We start from the raw sequence: 26,219 nt of genomic DNA, 5'->3' as shown, positions 1-26,219 counted from the left end.
CTGGAATTTCGAACAATGTGAGAGGATGACAGGGATTTAGTTTATTCGAATTCTGTAAAATAGGGACTGGATGTGAATTGTGCATTCAATTCCATCCTCTTTAACTTTGCTGTAAGCTTCCTGTTTTCTCCTCTCCCATTTCTCTACCATAGCCATTGTATCACTTTCCTCTTGTTTTAAAGTTAAAAATCACACAACACCAGGTTATAGTCCAACAGGTTTATTTGGAAGCACTAGCTTTCGGAGTGCAACTACCTGATGAAGGAACAGTGCTCTGAAAGCTAGTGCTTCCAAATAAACCTGTTGGACTATAACCTGGTGTGTGATTTTTAACTTTATCCAACCCAGTCCAACACCGGCTCCTCCACACCTTGTTTTAAAGAATATTGAGATATCATTTTGCATATGATGGATGCTACAGTAACTTGCAATGTAGCATTGGAATTTAGTGCAGTGAAGTAAATGAGAATAGTTTGGTTCATTTGAATTCCTTAACCATATCAGAAATATCTGTAGCCATATAGGCTCTCAAATTTCCTGCATATCTTTATCCAGGGACATACACAATTGGGATGGCCAATGACTGCAGGACTTGTCAATGATGCTCACATTCCATCAAAGAATCACACAAATGAATGCAAAAAATTCTGCAGAAGTCGTTTTTGGTCCTAATTATAATATGTTTGAATGTTCTACAATGATTAGAAGCCTCCGGTCCACATACAGTGTAGGTTGAGAGAGGACCCGATAGAGGTTAATATAATTATGTGGGGTTTGGATGGGGTAGGAGAAGGGGTTAGAAAAGCATGTTTTCCATTGGTAGAGAAGTTAATAACCAGAGGGACATAGATTTACTGTAAGAGGTAGAAGATGAAGAGGAGAGTTGAGAATCTTTTTCACTCAGAGGGTGGTAGAAGTCTGGATCTTGCTGCTTGAATTGGTGGTTGAATCAGAAATCGTTCCACCATGTAAGCAGTATTCACTTGTGTTACCATAGACTTCAGGACCACGGGCCAAGAGTGGGATTATGGGATTAGCATCGTCAGATTTAGGTTGACTGGCATGGACGTGAAGGCACACATGGCCTCCACCTGTGTGGTGAACATCGATCAGTCTGTTATAAGTGAATTCGGTCTAGGTATTCTAAATCACCGGAGAATAGTCCCTGACACTCGGCTAACTACTCTACACTAGGGCTATGGTTCAGATCAACCGAGTTCTGCCTCCACACTCTGCCGACCGCGGACTGTCCTTTAACCCTTGACTTCAAGGGAGACTGTCCACAAGGTCCCGTCCTAGGAGGCGAACTCCAAGCTGACAGCACCAGCCCTCATCCCCTCCGGCTACCGCTTTTCCCGTGGCAAATCGAAATGCTGCGAGACACACAAATGAGCAACGGATGTTTATTTCAAACTTGCAAGTTTGGGCGGCTTCCAAAAAAAGAGCTTCGGAAAATCGCAACGGAAGATTTTACAGCACTGATATTTATACATTATGTTTACATGTAAAAACATTAATGACAATTCCATTGGTTAAAACATTTCACGCTTTCTCTGCCAACTCTTTGCTTATCTGTATGTTTCTAATATTCTGAGAGCTTCTATTGTATCATGGCCACCTGTTTCTTAAACATTACATTATTTTTAACAATTCTATTGACTAAAGCATTTCTCGCTTCTCTATCCCAGGCCTTGGTTATCTGTATGTTTCTAATATTTTAAGAGCTTCTATTGTATTATTGCCAAGGTCACCTAGCTTCATAGCAGCCTAGTTTTAATTAACAGCTTACGTCAGTTTCATTCAAGATTACAAACCGCCATGTTTTTGACATAACAGTTTCTCCCTGTTTCCAGGCTAACTTACATTCAGTCTCACAGTTCGCCCTTACTTATTAACCCTTAGTTAAACTGCAGAAATTACATCACCCATATCAAGTCTGTACAGCTTGTGTCTAGAAATGGTGGCCACTATGACCCTCAGCTATAATGGATCTGGATTCTTCCTGCTATCCACAGGGTACCTGATTGGGATTAGTCAAGGGTAGGTGGGGGAGGACCTGACTCTTAATAACTGATTCCCTTATCAAATGGGGTGGTATCTTTTGTCAGATTTGGAATGTTTCAGATGGAACAAAGATGTGGGCTCCCATCACAATGAGTCCATTGTACACAGCCCATCAACAGGGTTCAGGTGGAAGTGTGGATGCTGAGTTGAAGCTTAACTTTTGCTGGTATGGCAGACATTTCCTTAATTTGTACTTCCATGAAGGAACTTTATTTTCTCCCTTTATAGTCAACCACCCTCATACCTCCAGGCTTCATTGATTACATTCCATTCACACCCAAACCACACAGCCCATTTATAATGACTTGCACTCACTTTATAGTTTGGCCTATGCAACTGAGAGTGACAGAAAATTTGGTTTAACTTGGCTGCAAGAACTCCCCACCTACGTTCGTGACACCACCCACGCCCTCCACCTCCTCCAGGATTTTCGCTTCCCCGGTCCCCAACGCCTTATTTTCACTATGGACATCCAGTCCCTGTACACCTCCATCCCCCATCACGAAGGACTCAAAGCCCTCCGCTTCTTCCTTTCCCGCCGCACCAACCAGTACCCTTCCACTGACACCCTCCTTCGACTGACTGAACTGGTCCTCACCCTGAATAACTTCTCTTTTCAATCCTCCCACTTCCTCCAAACTAAAGGAGTTGCCATGGGCACCCGCATGGGCCCCAGCTATGCCTGCCTCTTCGTAGGATATGTGGAACAGTCCATCTTCCGCAACTACACTGGCACCACCCCCCACCTTTTCCTCCGCTACATCGATGACTGTATCGGCGCTGCCTCGTGCTCCCACGAGGAGGTTGAACAGTTCATCAACTTTACTAACACCTTCCATCCCGACCTGAAATTCACCTGGACTGTCTCAGACTCCTCCCTCCCCTTCCTAGACCTTTCCATTTCTATCTCGGGCGACCGACTCAACACAGACATCTATTATAAACCGACTGACTCCCACAGCTACCTGGACTACACCTCCTCCCACCCTGCCCCCTGTAAAAACGCCATCCCATATTCCCAATTCCTTCGTCTCCGCCGCATCTGCTCCCAGGAGGACCAATTCCAACACCGCACAGCCCAGATGGCCTCCTTCTTCAAGGACCGCAGATTCCCCCCAGACGTGATCGACGATGCCCTCCACCGCATCTCCTCCACTTCCCGCTCCTCCGCCCTTGAGCCCCGCTCCTCCAACCGCCACCAAGACAGAACCCCACTGGTTCTCACCTACCACCCCACCAACCTGCGCATACAACGTATCATCCGCCGCCATTTCCGCCACCTCCAAACGGACCCCACCACCAAGGATATATTTCCCTCCCCTCCCCTATCAGCGTTCCGCAAGGACCACTCCCTTCGTGACTCCCTTGTCAGATCCACACCCCCCACCAACCCAACCACCCCCCCCGGCACCTTCCCCTGCAACCGCAGGAAATGTAAAACTTGCGCCCACACCTCCACACTCACTTCCCTCCAAGGCCCCAAGGGATCTTTCCATATCCGCCACAAGTTCACCTGTACCTCCACACACATCATCTATTGCATCCGCTGCACCCGTTGTGGCCTCCTCTATATTGGTGAGACAGGCCGCTTACTTGCGGAACGCTTCAGAGAACACCTCTGGGCCGCCCGAACCAACCAACCCAATCACCCCGTGGCTCAACACTTTAACTCCCCCTCCCACTCCACCGAGGACATGCAGGTCCTTGGACTCCTCCACCGGCAGAACACAACTACACGACGGCTGGAGGAGGAGCGCCTCATCTTCCGCCTGGGAACCCTCCAACCACAAGGTATGAATTCAGATTTCTCCAGCTTCCTCATTTCCCCTCCCCCCACCTTGTCTCAGTCGGTTCCCTCAACTCAGCACCGCCCTCCTAACCTGCAATCCTCTTCCTGACCTCTCCGCCCCCACCCCACTCCGGCCTATCACCCTCACCTTGACCTCCTTCCACCTATCCCACCTCCATCGCCCCTCCCCCTAGTCCCTCCTCCCTATCTTTTATCTTAGCCTGCTTGGCTCTCTCTCTCTTATTCCTGATGAAGGGCTTATGCTCGAAACGTCGAATTCTCTATTCCTGAGATGCTGCCTGGCCTGCTGTGCTTTGACCAGCAACACATTTGCAGCTGTGATCTCCAGCATCTACAGACCTCATTTTTTACATGCAGCAGTCCCACCGGAAATGTGTAGCTAATGCTTCATTCTGTACTGCATTCTTCTCCCCTTTGGTGAAGGAATGTCTTTTATTGCCAAAGCATTGGTCTGCATTTTGGCTAGTGCTTCAGCCAAATCTCAGCCTTTGTCCACTCACAGTAACAGCAAGCAGTAACTGCCTTAGTTTATAGTTTAGCTTTCCCTTGGCTCTCTGTTTACTGTTGGATTAAAATTGTCCTTTCATCCCTGGATCTTGGTTCAGATCCAACTCTGATATCAAAGAAGGCTGTGCTCGCTGCATGAGACCCATGCAAAATAAGTAAGGCCGTTTTGTTCCACTTACTAAGTGTATGCATACAGCAGTTTATCGGGCCAGTCATCTCACTTTAGGGGTCTGTACAAATGAATGGTATGGAATAGAATTGGAAGTATCATTCTCAAAGTGCTTTTATGTCATGGTAAATATGTATCAGTGAGATACAACAGGGGCATATAAGTCCAAATGTGTTTTACTTATGGTGTTGATGCTATTAGAGAGATAATGGAGGGGATGCTATCTTGCTAACCTGCGCCATGTTGGTAAGTGGCAAAGAAGGAGAAAATATTAAGTTCTATAGCACCTGCAATTTGATGATTGAGGAGAGAAATGTTATCATTGAAGTGATCTTTTTGTTGATTATCTATGTACCAGAATGCATTACAAAAAACTCAGTTTAGCGCTATTCTTTGCAAATGTACTAGGGACTATTGCAACTTGAAAGTGAGATTTGATAATTGTCAATCTAACAATCAAAGTATATAAATTCAGCTAAAAAGTAATCTGGATTTGCCCAGAACTAAAAAATGAAATTGAAGCCTCTGATAGTGATATACGACATACAGTTTATTACATTATGAGACCTACACACTTGAATTGGATGATAATATCTTGAATTAGTAAAGTGCTGTTATTTCAATAGACACAGCATTCATTAGCTTCCCTGGTTAACTGACTTGGGCTGTCTGTAAATCCTATTCAGGCAGAAACAAGAGGGCTATGTGACATCATGTGTTAGTGAGCAAGGCAGGAAATCCTGATACTCTTCTGTATTGAGATTATGACATTGCAGATAAGTCAAGCTCTTCTCTCTTTAATCATGAAAAAGGTATATAAAAAATAAGGTTTTGCAGTGTGTCGCCCCGAGTCCTAGTTGAAATGGAAAGTTTTGAGACTACACTTCCCTATCTTCCATGATTTATGGACTTGCTGATGAGTACGAGATGGATGCAAGCAGGACTCAGCATTCTAGTCAGAAAAGGAAAGTAACACAATGAATTGATCTGCAAATGAGTCACATACAGCTGCTCAGTGTTAGCAACAGCATTGCTCAGCTCTGGGAGAAGTTCCCATTTCTGTTTGCCTGAAATACACAATGAGATACTATTAAAATGTTAAGATTTAAAAGGTGCAATTTTTCATTCCCTTTCTTCTATTACACTACCTGTCTCCCAGAAGGCATTTTTTTGCATATGTATTTCTGTGGCAGCAGTGCTGACATTGCTAGCAAGGAAACAAAATATCACTCATCTCTAATTGCTCTTGAGAAGGCTAGCTGCTTCATTCAATAACATGCAGTCGAAATGGTCCACGAACTGTTAGGTGGGGGTTGCAAAATCTTAAATCATCATTGATGAAGGATAAACAGCAAAGTTGCCCAAGAGAGTGACCTCCCAGGCACTGATGTATCTGAGTTTAGTGTTGCCCCCATTAGTCATTATAGAGAATGGCAACATTGCTAATGGTGACCTCTAATCCCTGCAGTTTAAATTGCTGTATTTCTATCAGCTCACAGTGACCTTCCATATGTGGTACCTGACTGGTAGTAGTTGTTTTGAAAAATCAATAGGTGTGCCCATTATAATGGCTGATTGAGGATGTAAGTCTTGGTTGGTGTTAGCTCTGCCATTGAGTATCAAGTGGGGTCAGTTCTCTTAAGCATTAATGGAAGCCAAGGCATTTATCGAACAATTGCCGATTGTTTTCGGCTGCTTCTCTGAATAGTTTGAGTGATAAATAATCATTAGTTTGGAACGATCTGTTCAGTACCAAAACTTTTTTAAAGAAGGTATTATTTATAAGTGAGGGAGCCACCAAACTGTTCCTTTACTGGAAACAATTGTTAATCAATCTTACTCTCTTAGATGCTGAGTAATCCATTGGGTGTTTCTAGAATTTATTACTTCACTAACAAGACAAATTTCTGTTTCTCTGAATATTGACAAATTCTTAAATACTTTCAAGAAACAGTGAAGTGCAGTACCTGTCCAAATTCGACGTTCTCTAGTTTAAAGATGTCAACTTCTTAATAATTTATGGTTATTAATACTTTAGATTTGGATCTTTAAACTGTGTCAAATTAGGACTTGAGGATTGCATGTGATACTATATAGGGAGACTCTCTGATGTGGTTGCAGGACATGTTAATATCCCAGTGTGTAATCTGTGAAGAGAAACTTGCATTTACATGAGTTCTTTCACAACCACAGGGTATCCCAAAGTGCCTGACAACCAATAACTGTTTTGTTTTGTGCATTGTTACTATTGGGACATAGCAAACAAGTCTGTTTTGTGTGTAGCCAGCTTCCACAACCAGCAATATGATTATCAATGCTTGAGGAAGAAGTGTTGGTCAGGACAATGGGAGAACCCCGATGCTGTTCTTCGAACAGAACCATGGAATCTTTTATTTCAATCTGAGAGAGTGGACGAAGCCTCAATTTAATGTCTCATCCAAAAGGTGGCAGATCTGATGGTGCGTATGTCCGAGCATTGCACTGACATGCCAGCTCAGAAATGTGCTGAAACTTTATGACAGCACACCTTAACTTTTTGATGTAAGCAAGAATGCTCCTGAGCACTGTTTGGGTAATGACTGAAAGGGCTTCAGGGTGTCAAACTAAAACAAGGAATTTAAGTGGACAGAGAAGAGGGTTACCTCAGGTTACAACAGGATCTTGACCAGATGGGCCAATGGACTGAGAAGTGGCAGATGGAGTTTAATTCAGATAAATGCAAGGTGCTGCATTTTAGGAAAGCAAATCTTAGCAGGACTTATACACTTAATGGTAAGGTCCTAGGGAGTGTTGCTGAACAAAGAGACCTTGGAGTGCAGGTTCATAGCTCCTTGAAAGTGGAGTCACAGGTAGATAGGATAGTGAAGAAGGTGTTTGGTATGCTTTCCTTTATTGGTCAGAGTATTGAGTACAGGGGTTGGAAGGTCATGTTGCGGCTGTACAGGACATTGGTTAGGCCGCTGTTGGAATATTGCGTGCAATTCTGGTCTCCTTCCTATCGGAAAGATGTTGTGAAACTTGAAAGGGTTCAGAAAAGATTTACAAGGATGTTGCCAGGGTTGGAGGATTTGAGCTATAGGGAGAGGCTGAACAGGCTGGAGTTGTTTTCCCCGGAGCGTCGGAGGCTGAGGGGTGACCTTATAGAGGTTTACACAATTATGAGGGGCATGGATAGAGTAAATAGGCAAAGTCTTTTCCCCGGGGTGAGGGAGTGCAGAAATAGAGGGCATAGGTTTAGGGTGAGGGGAAAGATATAAAAGAGATGTAAGGGGCAAGGTTTTCACACAGAGAGTGGTACGTGTATGGAATGAGCTGCCAGAGGAAGTGGTGGAGGCTGGTACAATTGCAACATTTAACAGGCATTTGGATGGGAATATGAATAGGAGGGGTTTTTAGGTGATATGGGCCGGGTGCTGGCAGGTGGGACTAGATTGGGTTGGGATATCTGTTCGGCATGGACGTGTTGGACCGAAGGGTCTGTTTCCATGCTGTACATCTCTATGACTCTTCAGTGTCTTTTATGTTTAGAATGCTGTAACTATGGAGGAAGGGTGGAACAGAATGTACAGGTAGATTTTAAAACAGCTAGATGGATTCCTGTTACTAAAGTTTGTGTTTAATTTTGAAACCTAGCAGGAGGTTAAAAAGGGGAGACTAGATAGATTTGTGCCTCTCTAGCCAAAACACTGCTTGTCAGTTTGAGTCATGTATCAGTACTCTTATTTTGACTGATGAGTTCCAAATCTTGGCCCTCAGTTTTTAATGTTTCAGTACAATATTGAGGAAGTGCTGCCTTGCTGGAGCTGGCACTTTTTAGATGAGTCATCAACCAAAGGCCCAAACTGCTAGCTCAGACAGATTTTGAAAGATTTCCTAAGTTTGATATTTGTTCGAGAACCACCCACTCGCCAAAACTAAACTGTTTCTCTCATTGTGAGACTTGTGCACAAAATCAGCTGCTGCTTGCACCTCCGCACGAACAGTTTCTTCCTTCATATTATACAACAGAATCTCGCTAAATGTACAGATCACGGCCTGGAAGACCCACACTCAGATCACAGTATCCCAATCCCGCCGCCCCCAAAACAATCTGAAGCAAGGGTTGCTGACACCAGGGATTCACTGTATCGAGAAGCCTATTTGACCTAAAACACTAGCGAGGGATGACCCCACTATTCAAAAGTGACTCAGTGTACTAAACGGTGTCGACTGTGGCTCAGCAGAGCACAATGGCAGGAAGTTATGTATTTAAAGCTATTAAAGAATGCAGATGCTGGAAGTCAGGATTGATGAAATGTGGAGCTGGAAAAATACAGCAGGTCAGACAGCATCAGAGGAGCAGGAAAGTCAGCGTTTTGGTTCAGGACTGGGGAGGGGGAAAGGGAGCTCAGAAATGAATAGAGGGAGGGGTGTAGGGCTGGTGGAAAGGTGGATGGTGATAGTTGGATGGAGGGAGGGGTTTATTGTGATTGGTCAGTGGGAAGGGTGGCACGGGTAGGCGAAAGTGGGTCCTGCAGATGCTGGAGATCAGAGTCTAGATTAGAGTGGTGCTGGAAAAGCACAGCAGGTCAGGCAGCATCCGAGGAGCAGGAAAATCGACATCTCGTGTAAAAGCCCTTCATCAGGAATAGGGTGAACAGTAAGATGGACAGGGATATCAGGTCAAGGAGGTAGGGAGAGCTGGTTATGGAATGAAGAAAATTTGAAGTTGGTGAACTCGATGTTGAGGCCTTTGGCCTTTGAGCTCTTGAGCTGGAATGTGAGGTGTTGTTCCTCCAGTTTACGTGCAGCCTCATTAAGGCCCGATTCAGAGATTTGAGGACAAAGTGCAGGTTGCTATGACAGTATTTTGAAGAAGGGCGGGTCATTTCCTTAGTGGCTTGGTCAATATTTATACCTCAACTAATATCAATAAAACATAGACCCTGGCAGCATGGTGGCTCAGTGGTTCGCAATGCTGCCTCATAGTGCCACTGAGCCAGGTTCGGATTCTACCCTCAGGTGTCTGTGTGGAGTTTGCACATTCTCCCTGTGTCTGCGTGGATTTCCTCCTACAGCCCAAAGATGTGCAGGTTAGATGGGTTAGCCAGGGAAAATGCAGGATTACAGGGACAAGGTAAGGGGGTGGGACTGGGTTTGATGGTCTCCGAAGGGGCAGTGTGGAATTGGATGAGCCGAATGGCCAAAAGAGAAAATGCTGGAAAATCTCAGCAGGTCTGGCAGCATCTGTATGGAGAGAAAAGAGCTGATGTTGGACTTTAACTGACCCTTTGTCAAAGCTAAACACAAGGGAGAAACAGGGAGGTATTTGTACTAGGGATGGCCTGCTACCACACTATAGTGATTCCAGAGTTCATAATCACATGGATTATTGTAGTGTATGTAAACGTGTAGCAGCTTGCAGTGCGCGCTGCAAAAATTCCTATCAACTGGTCAGTAGAGTCATAGAGATGTGCAACACGGAAACAGACCCTTCGGTCCAACCCGTCCATGCCGAGGGATATCCCAACCCAGTCTAGTCCCACCTGCCAGCACCCTGCAAAGCAAGTTCTTTGTTTTCACAAAGATTTTTTTTCCCTGAACACCTCTGTAACCGCCGCGTAATCAGATGTATCGTCTAAATCGCCGCGTTATGTCAGACCACAGGAAACTCCGAGCCTGCACTTTGCTGAAACCTGGCTGCCTTATCCTGGCGCCTGAATCCGGGACTGACCTGGGCTACACAGGGAGGAGACGGAAGGGGCTAGTTGACGATTTGGTATGAAAGGCACACCCTGTGCTTTGATAGAAATTTTGAAGGAAAGTGTGTTACTCGAAAAAAGAGTCTTTGTGCAGAGAAAGAAGATCTCGCCACAATGTTGTGCCGTTTAAGTGCAGGATTCATTAGAGTGGTACCTCAGTGTGGGCCACCTGTAATTGACTCTTGCTGGGTGGAATTTCGGTGGGAACATGTCAGCCTGGAATCCCACATCTGAAGATGAGATTGTTGCTGAGGATCGATACGGGAGAGGGGAAACTGCCCGCAGTTTATTAGCACCGACTGGGGTTTGAAGGAGTAAAGCCCCAGGCTGGAAATGTGCTTCCTGTGTCTCTGTCTCTCTCTCTCTCACATGGTGTTGTCACCCACGCACTGACAGTTCGCCTCAGCCAGAGACTTCTAATGACACGACAGATGGCTTACAGGAGACTGAAATATCTTTCCTCGCTGTCACACGGCAACACTTCTGCTTAATTAGAGCACTCGGTCACATGATTGTTCCGCTGCTGAATGTTCAGCCAGCGTTTCGCCGCTTGGAACTGACTGAGAGCACAGCGAGCAGGACAAGGTGAGTGCTGTGGTGTCCCTGTGCGTAAAGCGGGCTTTTCTCTGTATCTGTGGCCATGGAAAGTGGAGAGAGGAGAATGCGTTCTAGGTAAATGATGTGGATCTCACAGGTTCAATGATAGCTAAGTCTGCCTTTCTATGAATCCCTCTGCTTGGAATCAGGTGAAGAAACACTGTGAGAGATAATGATTCTCCTGTTTAGCAGTCTAACCAATACTTGGACAATACTGTAACCACGTGTGAGTATGTTTGAGTATTTGGGGAGCAGGATGGAAAATTCACTGACTTCAATTTGATTTTCTCGCTGTGAGTTGTTTGTTTGTAAGTTGAGGAATTTGAGAATTAAGTGTCATCTCTGGTATAGATGTTTGCACAGCATATTTGCACATTGTCTGCTTCCTGCCTGTGTTAGCTTTCTCCATGCAGTGTTACATTTGAAGTGAATGTTTAACATCTCCCAAATGTGGAAGGAGAAGCAGTTCAATTAACTAGGAGCCTGGTGCTTAGCAAACAAGAACTGATAGCAGTGTGAACTCTCTCAGTTCATCATAGGATCATCAATCCTTATCCAGGAATTAAAGATTAATCTCCTGGACACTGCTGCAAAATAATCATTGAGGTCTGAAATGAAACCTGACTTTCCTTCTCATTTTCTTCTTTATACTTTTTTTGTTTGAGTTTCAAAAAAAAGTGAACAAAGCAAACATTGGCTGGTTGTGGGGAGCCATTGTAGGACAGAGGTCATGTGATGAAAACTCCAGCAATATGACAAAGCAGAGTTGAGACTGTGGTGCTAGAAAAGCATAGCAGTTCAGGCAGCATCCGAGGCTCATTCCTGATGAAGGGCTCATGCCCAAAACGTCAGTTCTCCTGCTGTACTTTCCTATCACCACACTCTCAACTCTGATCTCCAGCATCTACAGTGCTCACTTTCTCCCAATATGACAAAACAGACTAGTGTGACTGAGAGCTGGGATAGACATTTGCTAGGTGATGACATGAATGTGAGAGCAAATGAATGAATTCATGGGGGTTATTGTCAATATCATGTCTGGGCGATAAAGTACCTGCTACAGTGGACTGTCTGCTCATTACTGCAACCATTTTAATGGGTGACCCAACACCCCAGGCACTAAGATTTAGTCAATCCCTCATTGACAGGAGGATATGAATGTGAGATGTGAAAGAATCTAGCTGTCTGCTCAATCTTTGCCAGCTTTGTTTCTAGTTGTAGTCTCCTGTATGTTGTCATATCTGTGCTTGGTCCTCAACAGAGGGAGTGAGACTCTAGTTAGGTAACTAGGTTGGTACTGTGCTCCCAACCTGCCATCAGACATTACTCAGGAAGTGAAGTAACATGAGCTGTACTGTATTCTGCAGTGCCCTTCAGATCTTTGTCTTGTTTGAAGATCTCACACACAATCTATGTTGCCCTGTCCTACCACGTGTGTAAATTATAATCTGGGTGTGTAATGTTAAAAGATTAAATGGGAATATCTCTCTGGACATGAATATAATATTAAAGGGTTAAACTGCACTGTCTTTGGGTGGGGACAACAGCCATGGAAGAATGCAGATGACTATGCATTGTAATTTACACTTCATTTAGATAGCCATTTGCTATTACTCCCCTACTATTATCAAATTTAAACTATCATTCAATCTCTTCCATGCAGAAATGCTTTCTGGCCAGAGGTATGTCACACCTGCATTGTCTTGAGAAATCACTGAGTCAGGAAATCGTCTGTATAATTGCCCAGGATGAGAGTATGAGCATTTGCATCATCTCTGAGGGTGATCTCATCCTGCCCTTGTATCTGGGGTAACATGTAACTGTGAGTGACTGGGGTTGTCTTGAGTGGCATATGACTGTGGGGGAGTGGTCAGAGTATCTATAGGCACGGCCAACTGACCTGTATAAAGGGGATGTGCTTTTTGTTCAAGGCCTCACGTTGACCCAACCTTTCTTGCCTGCAAAGAGGGCTGAAGGGGGTCACCTAGATTTATACAAGCTTTATTAAACTTGAATTGTTGCAGAAGTTGGTGTGTGTGAATTGCATCTCGTGTGTGAAACCTCAGGAAAAGAACATAACAATTGGAGGTTAATAGTTCCACTGCATTTTTTTCAGTAGCATTTCTAGACCAGTTCAAACCAACTGATTTTTGGATTTTGTAATTCTCCTTTTTACCTCAGATGCCCTTACTTCTGTAGTGATTAACAAGATCATCAGTTGGATATCAGAGAATGAATTCCCCAATTGGGGCTGTTAAACTGGCCCAATCAGGGAGCCCTGGGTGATTAGATTTAAAAAAAAGGAGTGTCCACTTGAGTGTTTCCTATCTTCCTGGTGGTGGAAACTGAATAAAGATTCGTGCACCTTGTGTCTTTTTCGCTGTGTCTCACACCTGCACACACACACACACACACACCATGGGTGCTGGGGAAAAAAATAAACACTACTGCAGTTAGGCGGTAGTGTGAGGGTTTAAAAAAGGAATGTCACAGTGGCGTATGTGTACAGCTACTGGACTTTGGAGAAAAACCGGCAATCTGAAGACAACAATGTGAAGGACCCCGGGAGCCAAAGTACAAATCCAATTAGTAAAAATTCGTGGGGCCCAACTGAAGACCAAAATGAACAAGATCAAAATGGACTGTCGCAGAACTCTGTAAATAACTCCCCTAGCAGCCACTCTAGCAACTTATCTGTGGTGACTTAATCAGATAAATAAGAATGATTTATTTTGTTTGTCCCATTTTTTTAATATTTTATATGCATGTGTGAATGAACTTATGAAGTCGAGGGATGATAGTGTTGGGGGAGAATAATTTCCCATTTGTACTTTGAAACGCTATGAACTCTCCCTAGCTCAAGTTGTGCTGTAAGTCTGATGTATTAGAAGCCTGATTTCATTTTGATTCTTGATAAAAGTAAACCATAACTTCAGAAGCGATTGCAGGATTGGTGAGATTGTTAAAATTTGAAGGTAACTTGTCTGTCTCACTTTGTATTGTAAAATTGGGTTGAATTACCCACATTGAACCACTCCGACCATATGGGACAGTGAACATTTCATTTTTTTTTCTTGGACTGTCATGATGCATTGTATTGGTGAGCTTTCTCTTCTCTCCTATTTATCCCCTGGATAACAGCAAATGTAGATGACTGACTTTTCTGCGACTTGCAACTTGACAAAGTCCTTTGAGTGCAGTTTCCTTGACACTGGGAGGGAACCACATTTTGCATCCTTGGCTTCATAAGTGTATTTCAATGCTTACAGAGGCTGAAGAACACAAATATATATTAATAGTGTTCTGTAAATAAAAGAAAAAATCAGGGAAAAGAAAGGAATGTCGGAGATACTGCCAGTCTAATAGCTGACTCGGACTGAGGCAGTACTAAAGTCAAGGACTGTTCATGTGTAAATAAAGGGTCACTTGGTGATGGGATACTGGCCTCTCTCGAGTTATTTTATCTACTGATTGTGGTTGTTGCACAGCCATTACTTTGGAAGGTTTTAAGTGGCAATCTTTACAGTAGTTCACTGTGAAGTTCAGTTTAGCAGGCATCATCTGGCAGCAGTGTGCAATATGGAGAGGGCTGCAGATGATGGGGCATGAGATGATGATGGATGGCTGGGGCCAGTGACGGCCAGTGAACAATATTTGTCTTGCAAATTCAATGAGCCACATGATTAGAAAAAGTTGGTGTTTGAATAGTCCTACATCATGGAGACAGCCCTTTGGCCCAACCATGCTGATCAAAATCTCCCTCCATGCCAAACTCATTTCTCTGCACTTGGCCCATATCCTTCTACACCTTTTTGTATCCATGTATTTGTCCAAATGCCTTTTTAAATGTTGTTCATGTACCCGCCTCAACCACTTCCGCTGGCAGCTCATTCCACAGGTGTACCACCCTCTGTTTTTAAAAAAAAAGTTGCCTGTCAGGTTCCCTTTTATTCTTTCCCCTCTAACCTTAAACTGATGCCTTCTAGTTGTGTGACCTTTTAATAATACTTTATTTTACATTTAATATGTATATTTATTTTTAGTTTTGTGGATTTTGCAACAAATCCATAAAGATCTAACCAGTTGTGTGGAATTCTTAACTTGGTTTCTCTTCACAGATGCTGGTTGAACTGCTGACTGTTTCCAGCATTTTATTGTCATAGAATTCCTCCTTGTTTATTCAGTTGCTAGATAGTGCACTCTGAGAGTGATGTTTTGAACTGGGATGAAGAGTGGAAGATAATTCAATCTTCACAATGTCCTTGCCTGCAGATTCCACCAGCACCTGAATCCAGAAACTATAACCCAGAATACTACTTAAACATTTCAAAGCAGTGTGTTAGTGTTTAGTCTCGGGAAATCTGTGGACATGCTGAAAGTATAATTTTGACTTTTTTCCTTGCTTGCTACTCACTTGCCTTTTCTAAAGTGACTTAAACTGGCTTCTTGGTAGGAACCTGTCTGCTTACTAACAAGCTGGTTTTCAGCATTTTCTTACAGCAAACAAAGATGTCAGGGGTTATTTCATGTACTTTAGAACAATTTAAAACTGTCAACCATGTGTTTTACCTGTAAATTAACTTGCTTGCTAATTGTTCAAGCATGATAATTCTCTTCATGATGTTTTCCACCATTATTCACCATGTCATATTATTGTTAATGTGTAATAATCAAGCACTCACTGGGGATTGATTAACCATGTGTTAGTTTATTTGAAGCACACATTGCAACAAACCAACTGATTTTAATATGTACAGTTTGCAGACCCACTGCAGATGAATTGCCAGTTAAAATCACAACATTGTATACACACAGCACACTGAGTCATTAAAGATCAATTCTCTTAATAGCAATGTATGCATAAGAAATACATCATGTATTGTGTAGAGAAAGTATGTTAGTATCTAGACATATGGCAAACCAATTTAATGTAGATACACAATATTATAAGGTTGTTATCAATGAGAAAAGCCATTTGGCCCATTCATCCCAACAAACCTTACCGTTTCTCAACAGTCGATTGTTTTGAAAGCAATGCTACAGTTTTCCTCTACAGTTTCAGAGAATCTATTCCAAATGTTGAACACTTTACGTAGAGATAACCCTAACTTTACTTTTTGCTAGGTTGAATTTAGGCAGTGGATACATGCTATCAATTGGTTTATTATTGCAAGAGTTTTATTTTTTTGAGAAGTTATTGTCTAATTATAAAAGTTAGTATGTATTTGTCTTGTACTGACTTTTATAATTATTGACAAGACAAACATGTCAATAATTATAGAAGTTAGTACATGTTTGTCTTGTCAATAATTTGTCTCGGCCATGTGCATGGCAAAAAAATAAGTCATCCTGTTCCTAAACGTAATCCTTCTATTATATGCGGACAGACAAAAGGTAAGTGCTTTGCCAGTTTGATCATTCATTCACTGCAGCAATGCTGCACTCGGGACATCAGTTGTTTGAGAAGATGATGGTGAATGTATTTCTGACAACATTACTCTGGCTGTTATGAATCCACCAGATCTTTCACCTGATCCTCGGTGACCATATCGTCAGCTGGTTAGACCCTGGAGGCTTCTGGGAAACAGCTGGAAAGTGGGGCTAGCTGAGTTGTCTATTAGTATAGATCTAACATGGGCATGATGGGCTGAATGCCCTTTATCTGTGCAGTAACCATTCAATGATTCCAAGTTGTAGAATGCCCTCCTAAATCCATTTGTCCACCTATCTCTTTCTCCTAAGACTGTTTAAAGTGTCATTAACCAAACATCCACTCACCCATTCAGATGCCTCTTCCTTTGGTTTTGTGCCCATTATTTTCTGATTACGTCTTTTGTGATGTATCTTGGAATGATTTTTTGACAATATAGGAAATATATAATGTGAATGTACATGTGAAGGCCCGAAACGTCGAATTTCCTGTTCCTTGGATGCTGCCTGACCTGCTGTGCTTTAACCAGCAACACATTTTCAGCTCTGATCTCCAGCATCTGCAGACCTCACTTTTTACATACATGTTGAGCAAGTCAGTAATGATCTATATTAAAATTTAGGGAAGGTTGCAGCAGCCTTGACTTTCCTGTCGCTGTGAATTTGGGACGGTGGATCATCAGTATGCAGTGGGTCTCTCTCAGTGCTGACATCACTGTGTTTCTGAATGTCATGAATGATGTAGCTCAGCTCAGAGAATAATTACACAGTGGGGTCCATTTTGATAGGTTAGCTATTGCTTAGAGTTATATTCATTAAGTCACAAATTAGCAATGGTTTGGATCTAAATGACAGTGGGTGGAATCACACAACACCAGCAATAAGTTAACAGCCCAGTATTAGTTTGTCTCCTTGTTTAGTGATTTTGACAACAACTGAAGAATATTTGACAAGACAAGTAAGTGTATAATAATTGTTTCATACTGAATGAAAGGTGAATTGAACCATATTCTGTTGTTTTGTATACTGTGATGTCGAATGAAACTCTGTCATCCACTTCATGATCAAACTTTGTTTTAACTATTTCTGTGGAGTATGCACATTTAACTATCTGCGTGGAGTTTGCACATTCTTTCCATGTCTGTGTGGGTTTCCTCCCACAGTCCAAGGATGTGCAGGTTAGGTGGATTGGCCACACTAAATTGCCCATTATGTTAGGTGCATTAGTTAGGGGTAAATGTAGGGAAATGGGTCTGGGTGGATTCCTCTTTGGATGGTCGATTGTGGATTTGTTGGGCCAAATGGCTTGTTTCCACACTGTAGGGAATGTAATGTGAAAGTGATCTCTGTTAATAGCCATAAGCTGGTTAGTTTGTTAGTGAGGGTCAGGTCAGGAGAGGAGCAGAGGCTGCAGCACTGTGATTGACTGACGTTAAACTGATGTGCAGTGCAATTCAACGACGACGGCCTTATGACTCTCAACTCAATCTGGCACTAGCCTGCCAGCCCATTTAAAATTGTTACACTCACACTCATTGTAATGCCTAATACCGGCCCTGTGTATGGATTCTAGCTTTATCTAAGCATACATGATTGGTCACAATGGACTAAATGCCTTTCCTTTCACTTACAACATACAGGATTCTGATGAACTAAACCTTTTTCAACTCAAAATTACTGCCAATTGCAGTCCTTTTCCTCTGTGTTGACAAATTTGATGAAGCAGGCTCAGTTACCTTCCTTCCTTCCTTCCATTTTGAGATTTCTGATCAAGGTTTAAATTGTACAGTTAATATGGTTTTAGATTACTTAGTGTGGAAACAGGCCCTTCGGCCCAACAAGTCCACACCGACCCTCCGAAGAGCAACCCACCCAGACCCATTCCCTTACGTTTACCCCTTCACCCAACACCACGGGCAATTTAGCACGGCCAATTCACCTAACCTGCACATCTTTGGACTGTGGGAGGAAACCGGTGCACGCGGAGCACCACGCAGACACAGGGAGAACGTGCAAACTCCACACAGGCTGTTGCCTGTGGCGGGGATTGAACCCAGGTCTCTGGTGCTGTGAAACAGCAATGCTAACCACTGTGCCACCATGCTGCCCCAAATTTTTAATGTATACCTGTTTTGCAAATGCTACAATAGCATCATCATTATGCATCATCTAGAGCCAGTAGCATATTATGCAAAGCTGATTAATCAAAATGATTGATTTAATGCAAAATCAATATTTCCTGTTTGGATTATACTATTGAATTAATTCTTCACTCATAAGTATTTGGAAATGTTCTGTTTGTTCTGAAGATCCACTGCTCTTGAGGAGACAGTTGTCAGATTTTATTGAGCATCAGTAAATTCAGGTCTCAGCACAGTATCAAAGGCCATAGTATGTTTGGTTGTGAAGGTAGCACATTGTTGATATTTCTGGTTTCAAGTTGCTAGCTCAATTCAGCCAAGCTACATGGGGGTACTTTTTTGATCTATTCATGGGATGTGGGTGGTTCTGGTTGGATCAATATTTATTGTCTATCCACGTTGCCCCTGAGAAAGTGGTAGTGAGCTGCCTTAAACTGCTGCCATCCGTTGGGTGTAGGGAAAGCCACAATGACATTAGGGAGGAAAATGCAGGATTTTAACACAGTGACAATGAAGAAGTTTCCAAATTGGAACAGTTTGTGGTTTGATGGCAGGAAATGGTGTATTTATTTTTGGGCAAACCTATTGCTAATGTCTTTACTATGGTAGTCAAAGAAGTGCACCAGACGTGAGCTGAAATTTAACATGGCACTGTCACTGGTGCTGAAAATTCCTCTTTCTGCTCGAGGTGAATTCCCCAGCCAGTTACTGAAAACCTTTCTGGACATCGTACCTGTCCAATCATTATTCTACTGACACAATTCATTTTCTAATATGGTGCTTTTAGTTTTCCAGCTAACCTGTACTGGGTGGGTGGTTTGATAAAAGCTGAAAGGTAAAAAAACAAAAGATTACACATCCACTAACCCACCAAAGTAAACACCAGGGGGCAGCTGTCTCATTTACGGGCAGCACGGTGGCACAGTGGTTAGCACCGCTGCCTCACAGCGCCAGAGACCTGAGTTCAATTCCCGCCTGAGGTGACTGACTGCGTGGAGTACTCCCCATGTCTGCGTGGGTTTCCTCCGGGTGCTCCGGTTTCCTCCCACAGTCCAAAAATGTGCAGGTTAGGTGAATTGGCCATGCTAAATTGCCCATAGTGTTAGGTGAAGGGCTAAATGTAGGGGAATGGATTTGAGTGGGTTGCGCTTCAGCGGGTCGGTGTGGATTTTTTGGGCCGAAGGGCCTGTTTCCACACTAAGTAATCGAATCTTAAAAAAAAATTAGAGCAAGACAGCTGGTGAAGAGTTTCACCTTGAGGGTCACCACATCTCTGGCAAGTGAGGAGGCTGAGAAGGCAGGAATTGATGATCAGCCATGATCGTAATGAATGGTGGTGCTGGCTCGATGGGTCGAATGGCCTACTCCTGCACCTATTGTCTACTGTATCACTTTACCTTGCAAACCAGCCACCCAACCAACTGTGCTGGACTGACACAAACTGTCCACTGGAGCTTCTTGCTAATTGCAGCCATTTGCACCATTTAAGGGTGCTGACATTTGGAGTATAATTCGCCATGGTGACAATACATGTATAAAAAAAAAATGCACAACAATGTGATGAGCTTTCTGCATTGTTTGTGAAACAATACCTACTTATAGATGTTTCCAGTTGGAATCTGTGAATAGTGCCAGCAACAAGAAGGTTGGTGATTTTCAAAAGTCAGGAGTGCCAAGATTATTCCTATCACTTCCCACCGCCAACATTGAGACCAGCAAAGTGAGATTCTGAGGTCAAACCTCAATCCCTATTGATCTGTCATGTTGCTACTCTTGAGGAAAACTCATCAGATCCTGAGTTGAACCTGAAAACGGTGGAATGTTTTGCTCCCTCCATTCCTTCCCTCATAGTCTATGGGCAGGCCATGTCTGATCATCAGTGCATTTTAATCTACCTCTCTCCTACTCTGTTACTTTGACAGTCAGCCTGGTCTTTCACCAGTATTTTCCAGTCAATAATAGTGTTGAGTGGTGCTGAAGAAATCTTTCTTTAGGAAATCCTGGGTTCATTGAAACGGCCTTTAGCTAAAGTTGTTGACATGGTATTGGTTATATCCTTTAAAGTGTTTGACAAATGTGTCACAAACTGACTTTCAGGCTAAAGGTACAAGTAGCTTATCAAGTTCTGTATGGAATGCGATGATTCGTAAACTCTTGGGATCCTTGGAGTCTTCTCCAAATAGTGCCTTAGTTCCCAGGTGAATAGCACAAGTTGTTGAGTCTGAACTTCACCTTTGGCGGTGAAATTTCGAAGTTCTTCCTTTGCAGTTTAACAGTTGGCTGCCCCCTGTGAAGAGTTTACATATGGGCAAATTGTGCAAAGCTCTGTTGATACTGCATGCTGTATGTTGCGAAGGTTAAGTCATGATGCTGATCTGGCCACATGGATAGAAATATCTGTAAGGAACAGTAAACATGGATTTGACATAAATAGATGGCAGAAGTTGTGATATTCCAAATTTGTTTTGGGCTCTTCCCCAAATGATGCAGTTTATTTAGATGGGAATGTTTTATATTTGGTTAATGTAGCTAGGAGAGATTGCCCAATCTTTGATGCATCGAAATAATAACTAGCAAAATCTGTCCTGCAAGAAATGCTATCGTAAACAGATCACTGGTCATTTAGCAGATTTGGCATCATCTACGAAGAGAGAACTGGGTCTAACTTTTCAGATCCATGAACTTTCATCATGGAATATTAACTCTCTCTTCTCTCCTGAATCTGCCAGACTTGCTGAGAGTTTCCAGCATTTTCAGTTTTAATTTTGAGCTTCCAACCAATCTTGTATTTTTCTGCTTTTGTTTAACTGTATGCTGTTGTTGCCTTTTGCTGCATGAGAGTTACCTGTTGTGTCTGTTCAATAAAGTAATAATTGGCTTGAAATTACTTTGGGATATCCTTGAGGATGTGAAAGGTGATAGATAACTGCAAGTTTATTCTTTTTGTCGTTTCAGAATTCATTGAGGAATGAGTTAACTGTGTAGATTGTTTCACATCTTAGAATGACAGTACATGTTGTTTTAAACAGTTAAAAGGTGAGACATATGTCCCAAAACTGTTTTTAAAGTTATATTTATACCATCTTACAGTGAGGGAAAATGAAACTTTTAAAATCTAATCTAATGAAAAAATTAGAAGGTGACCGGAAGAATTTATGATCCAATCAGTACACAATTCTACCATAATACAAGAGCAAATAAATTAACACAAAGCCAAGTGGTCCATGTGGATCAGAGGATTTATACACCAAGGTCACTCTGATCATCGGGACTGTCCAGGGTCCTACCAATCACAATGTAATCCCTTGCCCTCCCAAGTACAGTAACTCGCACCTTTTACCAGCTTGATTTCCATTAGCTACTGCTCTACCCAGCTGACCTGTCCATTGATATCCGCCAACATTTTACAGCTATCCTCTTTGCTATTTACCATCCTATCAATTTTCATCTCTCCTCGGAGCTTCTTAATTATATCCCTGACTTAGAGAGTGGTAGGGGTCTGGAACTACTGCCTGATAAGATAGTTGAGTTAGAAATTTCCATAATGTTGAAGCACTATTTAAATGTTCACTTGTTTTGCCATATGCTCCTGGCCAATGAGCCAAGAGTTGGAAAGGAAAATGAAATTAGTGTAGTCAGATTCTTTTGACCGGTGAAGTCACAATGGGCCAATGGCCTCCTTCTGTGCTGTACATGCCAATGAGTGAACTATCTACCTCACACTTAAGATCTCCACATCTGTGCCTCCACTTTCAAACGTTAGCCAAGTTCAGAACGTTAGGGAAGGCAAATGGAATTTTGGCCTTCAGCTAAAAAGGAATGGAGTTTAAGAATAGTTTTCTTGGCGGGGGTGGTGAGTGACCAATAAGTTTGTCTGAAGTGGATTTTGTAGAATGGTCTGTCTTGGATACAGCTTACCATTCTTTTGTCAACAGATTAATCTCTCGGGTCTCTCTGAATAACAGTGGGGAAGCAGCATCACCACAGCAGTTTAAAGAGTTCAACACTGCCTTCTCAGTATCGAGAGGATGAGCATGATCTAAATCACTGACGCCTGGAGAGCAAATAAATGAAGCACGATGCATTGAGGCCTGACAACTTGTAGAGATTTGCTGCATTCTTGCACCATAATATTGAGGGGAAAGCTGTGGAATTGCAATGGAATCAGAATAAACAAGCATCCCACCACACACCTCGTGATTCCTGTGAAGGGTGTGGTGGAAGGCAGGGAGTGCTATTGTTTAATTCTAGTGCCCTTCTGTATGTTTAAAGGACAAGGATAAGTTTTTATTTCATAGAACCATGCAGTACAGAAGAGGCCGATTAGCCCATGGGGGGTCTATCACCAAAAATACACTACCACCTCCACCAGTCCCATAGCCTTCTGTGTGTGTGTGTGTGTGTGTTTGCATCTGGAGCTGAAAGTATGGTACATTTGCCAAGGACCCAAGCTGCCAGTTCTATTTCCTGTGCATCCAGCATTTGTTGAAAAAAATACAAACAAATCCTCTCCATGGTTACCCATCCATCACAGTCAAAAACGAGAAAACCATTGTCAGCTTACCTGCGGTCACCTGACATTTACTAGCTCTGCAGAGGGTGGGTAGTGAGGTGAAAGTTGTGGAGATTTTTCATCATCCTCTTTTGCTGATCCACTACTCACTTCTGGTGCCATCTGTCCCCAGGCCTGCCGTGATTTTCTGGATTTAGCAGAGACCCACAGTCGCAAATGGCAGCGTGCTCTGCAATACGAGCGTGAGCAGCGCATCCGCCTGGAGGAGACAATTGAACAACTAGCCAAGCAGCACAACAGCTTGGAGCGAGCCTGCCGTGGAGCACCCGCACTGCAAACAAGCTCCACAGAGGTTTCCAGCGCTAGTAAAGGTAAGCCAGGATTGTTAAAGGTCGTCATTGCCCTGAGATACCACATGTATGGTGAATGAGTAATCCATAATAAAGTGACATTGCACACGTGATTTTTGTTGTTCACTCACGGGATGAGGGTGTTCCTGGCTGGCCAGCATTTATTACTCCTCTCTTGTTGCCCTTTAGAAGGTGATGGTAAGCCGACTTCCTGAACTGCTACAGGTAGACTCTCAATGCCCTGAGGGATGGAATGTCAAGATTTTGACCCAGTGACTGTGGGGGAAAAAAGGTCATGATTTGGAGATGCCGGTATTGGACTGGGGTGTACAAAGTTAAAAATCACAACACCAGGTTATAGTCCAACAGGTTTAATTGGAAGCACACTAGCTTTCGGAGCGACACTCCATCAGGTGATTGTGGCGGGCTTGATCGTAACACAGAATTTATAGCAAACATTTGCAGTGTGATGTAACTGAAATTATACATTGAAAAATTGAAAATTATACATTGAAAAATTTTTCAATGTATAATTTCAGTTACATCACACTGCAAATTTTTGCTGTAAATTCTGTGTTACGATCGAGCCCTCCACAATCACCTGATGAAGGAGCGTCGCTCTGAAAGCTAGTGCTTCCAATTAAACCTGTTGGACTATAACCTGGTGTTGTGTGAGTTTTAACTTTGGAAAAAAAGGTGATATGTTTCCAAATAAGGATGGTGAGTGGCTTGGAGGGGAATTTGCAGGTGGTGGTGTTTTCATGTATCTACTGCCCATATCCTTCAAGATGGAAGCAGTCATGGGTTTGGAAGATGCAGTTTGAGGATCTCTGGTGAATTTCTGATAAGCGTCTTGTGGAAAGTACGCACTGTTGCTGCTGAGCATCGGTGGTGGAGGGAGTGCATTTTTGTCAATGTTGTGCCCATTAACCCATCCCAACTCCCCACAGAAAAACCAACAAGCCTCTCTCTAAAGTGATATGAAAACAAAGAGCTGTATTTCCCTGTTTAATATTAAAATTTAGGCAAACTTTAGCAATGCTTGCCTGAGAATGTGAAATCTGGGGCCATTCAGCTTATGGCATTGCAAACCTGCTATTGTCCTTTCCCCAGCAATTTTCACAATGTTGAGCCTCTCCCAGTCAACCAGACTGATCACTGAACTTGCCTTTCCCTGCAAGTTTCTAACTTCTGAAAGGATATTTCCAGCAATTGCAAATAAAATAATAATTCAACCGCAATATGCCTTTTTCTTTGTCGAAGACAAGTCACTGAGGGGGGAAGGGGATGTAATCAAAACGGAGAACAGAATTTCTAGACTGAAGATGCCAAACTCGGTGTCAAATCCTGAAGACTGTGAAGTGCCTGAGTGGAGAATGAGGTGCCATTGCTGGGACTGGGCTTGACTGGAACGCCACAAAAGGCTTGTTCTGCAAAACCAGCATCCGAGCGAAGATAGTGTATTGAAATGGAAAGTGACTGCAAGGTCAGGGTTATTCTAGTAGACAGAATGGAGATTTTTCACAAAGTAGTCACCTGGTCTTTTCAGTCTTACCAGTGTAGAGGAGAGAGTATTGTGAACAGCATCTACAGAAGATTAAATTGAAAAAGAGATACGTAATTTGCTGTTTCGGAATTTGGACAGTGAAGAGGGAGCAACGAAAGGGCAAGAGTTCTGTCTTGTAAGATTTCATGGTTATGTACTATGGGGTGGGGAGGAGGTGTTACATACAGTTGGTTCTGATATAACGCGATTGTCACATTCTCGTGCGGTCTTGTGTTATAATAAAATTGTGCGATAGCCACACCACTTAAGCTAATGCGGATGGAGTCGCAATATAGCCAATACAGGTAAGAGGAGTTCACATTCTGCAAATACTGTCTAAATTCTTCAATAGCATTAAAGCCAGTTTACATTGAAAAAATGTTATAGCAGAACCAACTGTACTGTAGAAAGGCAGAGTACTGCAGTGTAGAAAGAATCCTTGGAGAAGCTGCTGAGCAAACTTAGTAGAATGATACCAACAATGAAAAAACTTCATTTGTATGAAGCCAATAGAGATGTTGAGGCTGTTTTCAGTATGCAGAGGTAACGAGGGATTCAGTGGAGATTATCAAAATCACGAAGAGTTTTAATGGAGTAACTGAGGAGAGATTGTTTCTGGTCAAAGAAATGATGATTAAAACGTCAAAGAATCAACAAGTAGTGGTACAGTTTATGGTAATCAGCAAAAGAAGCAGACATGTGATTGGAGAATTGTGTCTGCTCTTCCTGGAAGCATTGGTGGAAACAGATTCATTGATAGTATTGAAAAGGGAGTTGGATAACACCTTGATGGGGAATAATGATTTGGCCATGTGGAAACTGCTGACCATTGGGACCAATTAGATTGTTCTTTCCAAGAGCCAGCATGAAAGTGATGGACTGGGTGCCATCTCTATGCCCTAATGTGCAGATTTAATGATTTCAGCCAATATTTTCAACAACAAAACACAGGAAGTCTACACTTTAAACAATAAACAAGCACTACTTTTACAATAACAAATGGAAAGGGTAGCGAAGGAGAGCAGGAGATTAATTTAAAATGGGGTTAGGTGGGGAAATAATGCAACCCAACCCCATGGTATTCACCTGCCTGTCTTAAGGCATGGAAGGTATAAAGAAAGATATCTTCACTTTTTGTTTCTTTTCCTATCTTTAGTTTTTTTTTTATATCTATAGATTCTTTTACACGCCACTTTTTTTTAATCACCAGTAAATCGCCTGAATGTCTGAATCAATTACCAGTTACATGCAAAGCCCCTCCAGGCAATGCAATGACAACAAAAGTGAGGGAAAGTAGATAGGGAATGAGGGAGGGGACTAAATTAAAATGGAGTTGGTGAGGGGATATAAG

The 26,219-nt window shown here is 42.7% G+C and overlaps 1 protein-coding gene across 5 annotated transcripts in view; it reads left to right on the top strand.

Annotated features, from left to right (window-relative positions):
- The window catches only part of LOC132827185 (oxysterol-binding protein 2-like), a 345,989-nt gene that overhangs the window by 229,596 nt on the left and 90,174 nt on the right, over nt 1-26,219 (top strand). For 4 of the 5 annotated variants that reach the window (XM_060843759.1, XM_060843758.1, XM_060843757.1 and 1 more), the window contains one exon: nt 23,145-23,343. In XM_060843759.1, coding sequence (XP_060699742.1) covers nt 23,145-23,343 — 199 coding nt within the window. Of the gene's footprint in view, nt 1-6,952; nt 7,010-23,144; nt 23,344-26,219 lie in introns of those variants that run through there. The other variant, XM_060843762.1, reaches the window with a different exon arrangement.

This window comes from Hemiscyllium ocellatum, chromosome 24 (genome assembly GCF_020745735.1).
Source record: "Hemiscyllium ocellatum isolate sHemOce1 chromosome 24, sHemOce1.pat.X.cur, whole genome shotgun sequence".
NCBI lineage: Eukaryota > Metazoa > Chordata > Chondrichthyes > Orectolobiformes > Hemiscylliidae > Hemiscyllium > Hemiscyllium ocellatum.
Note: the sequence above shows the minus strand (reverse complement) of the source record. Positions and strands in the feature narration are given on the sequence as shown.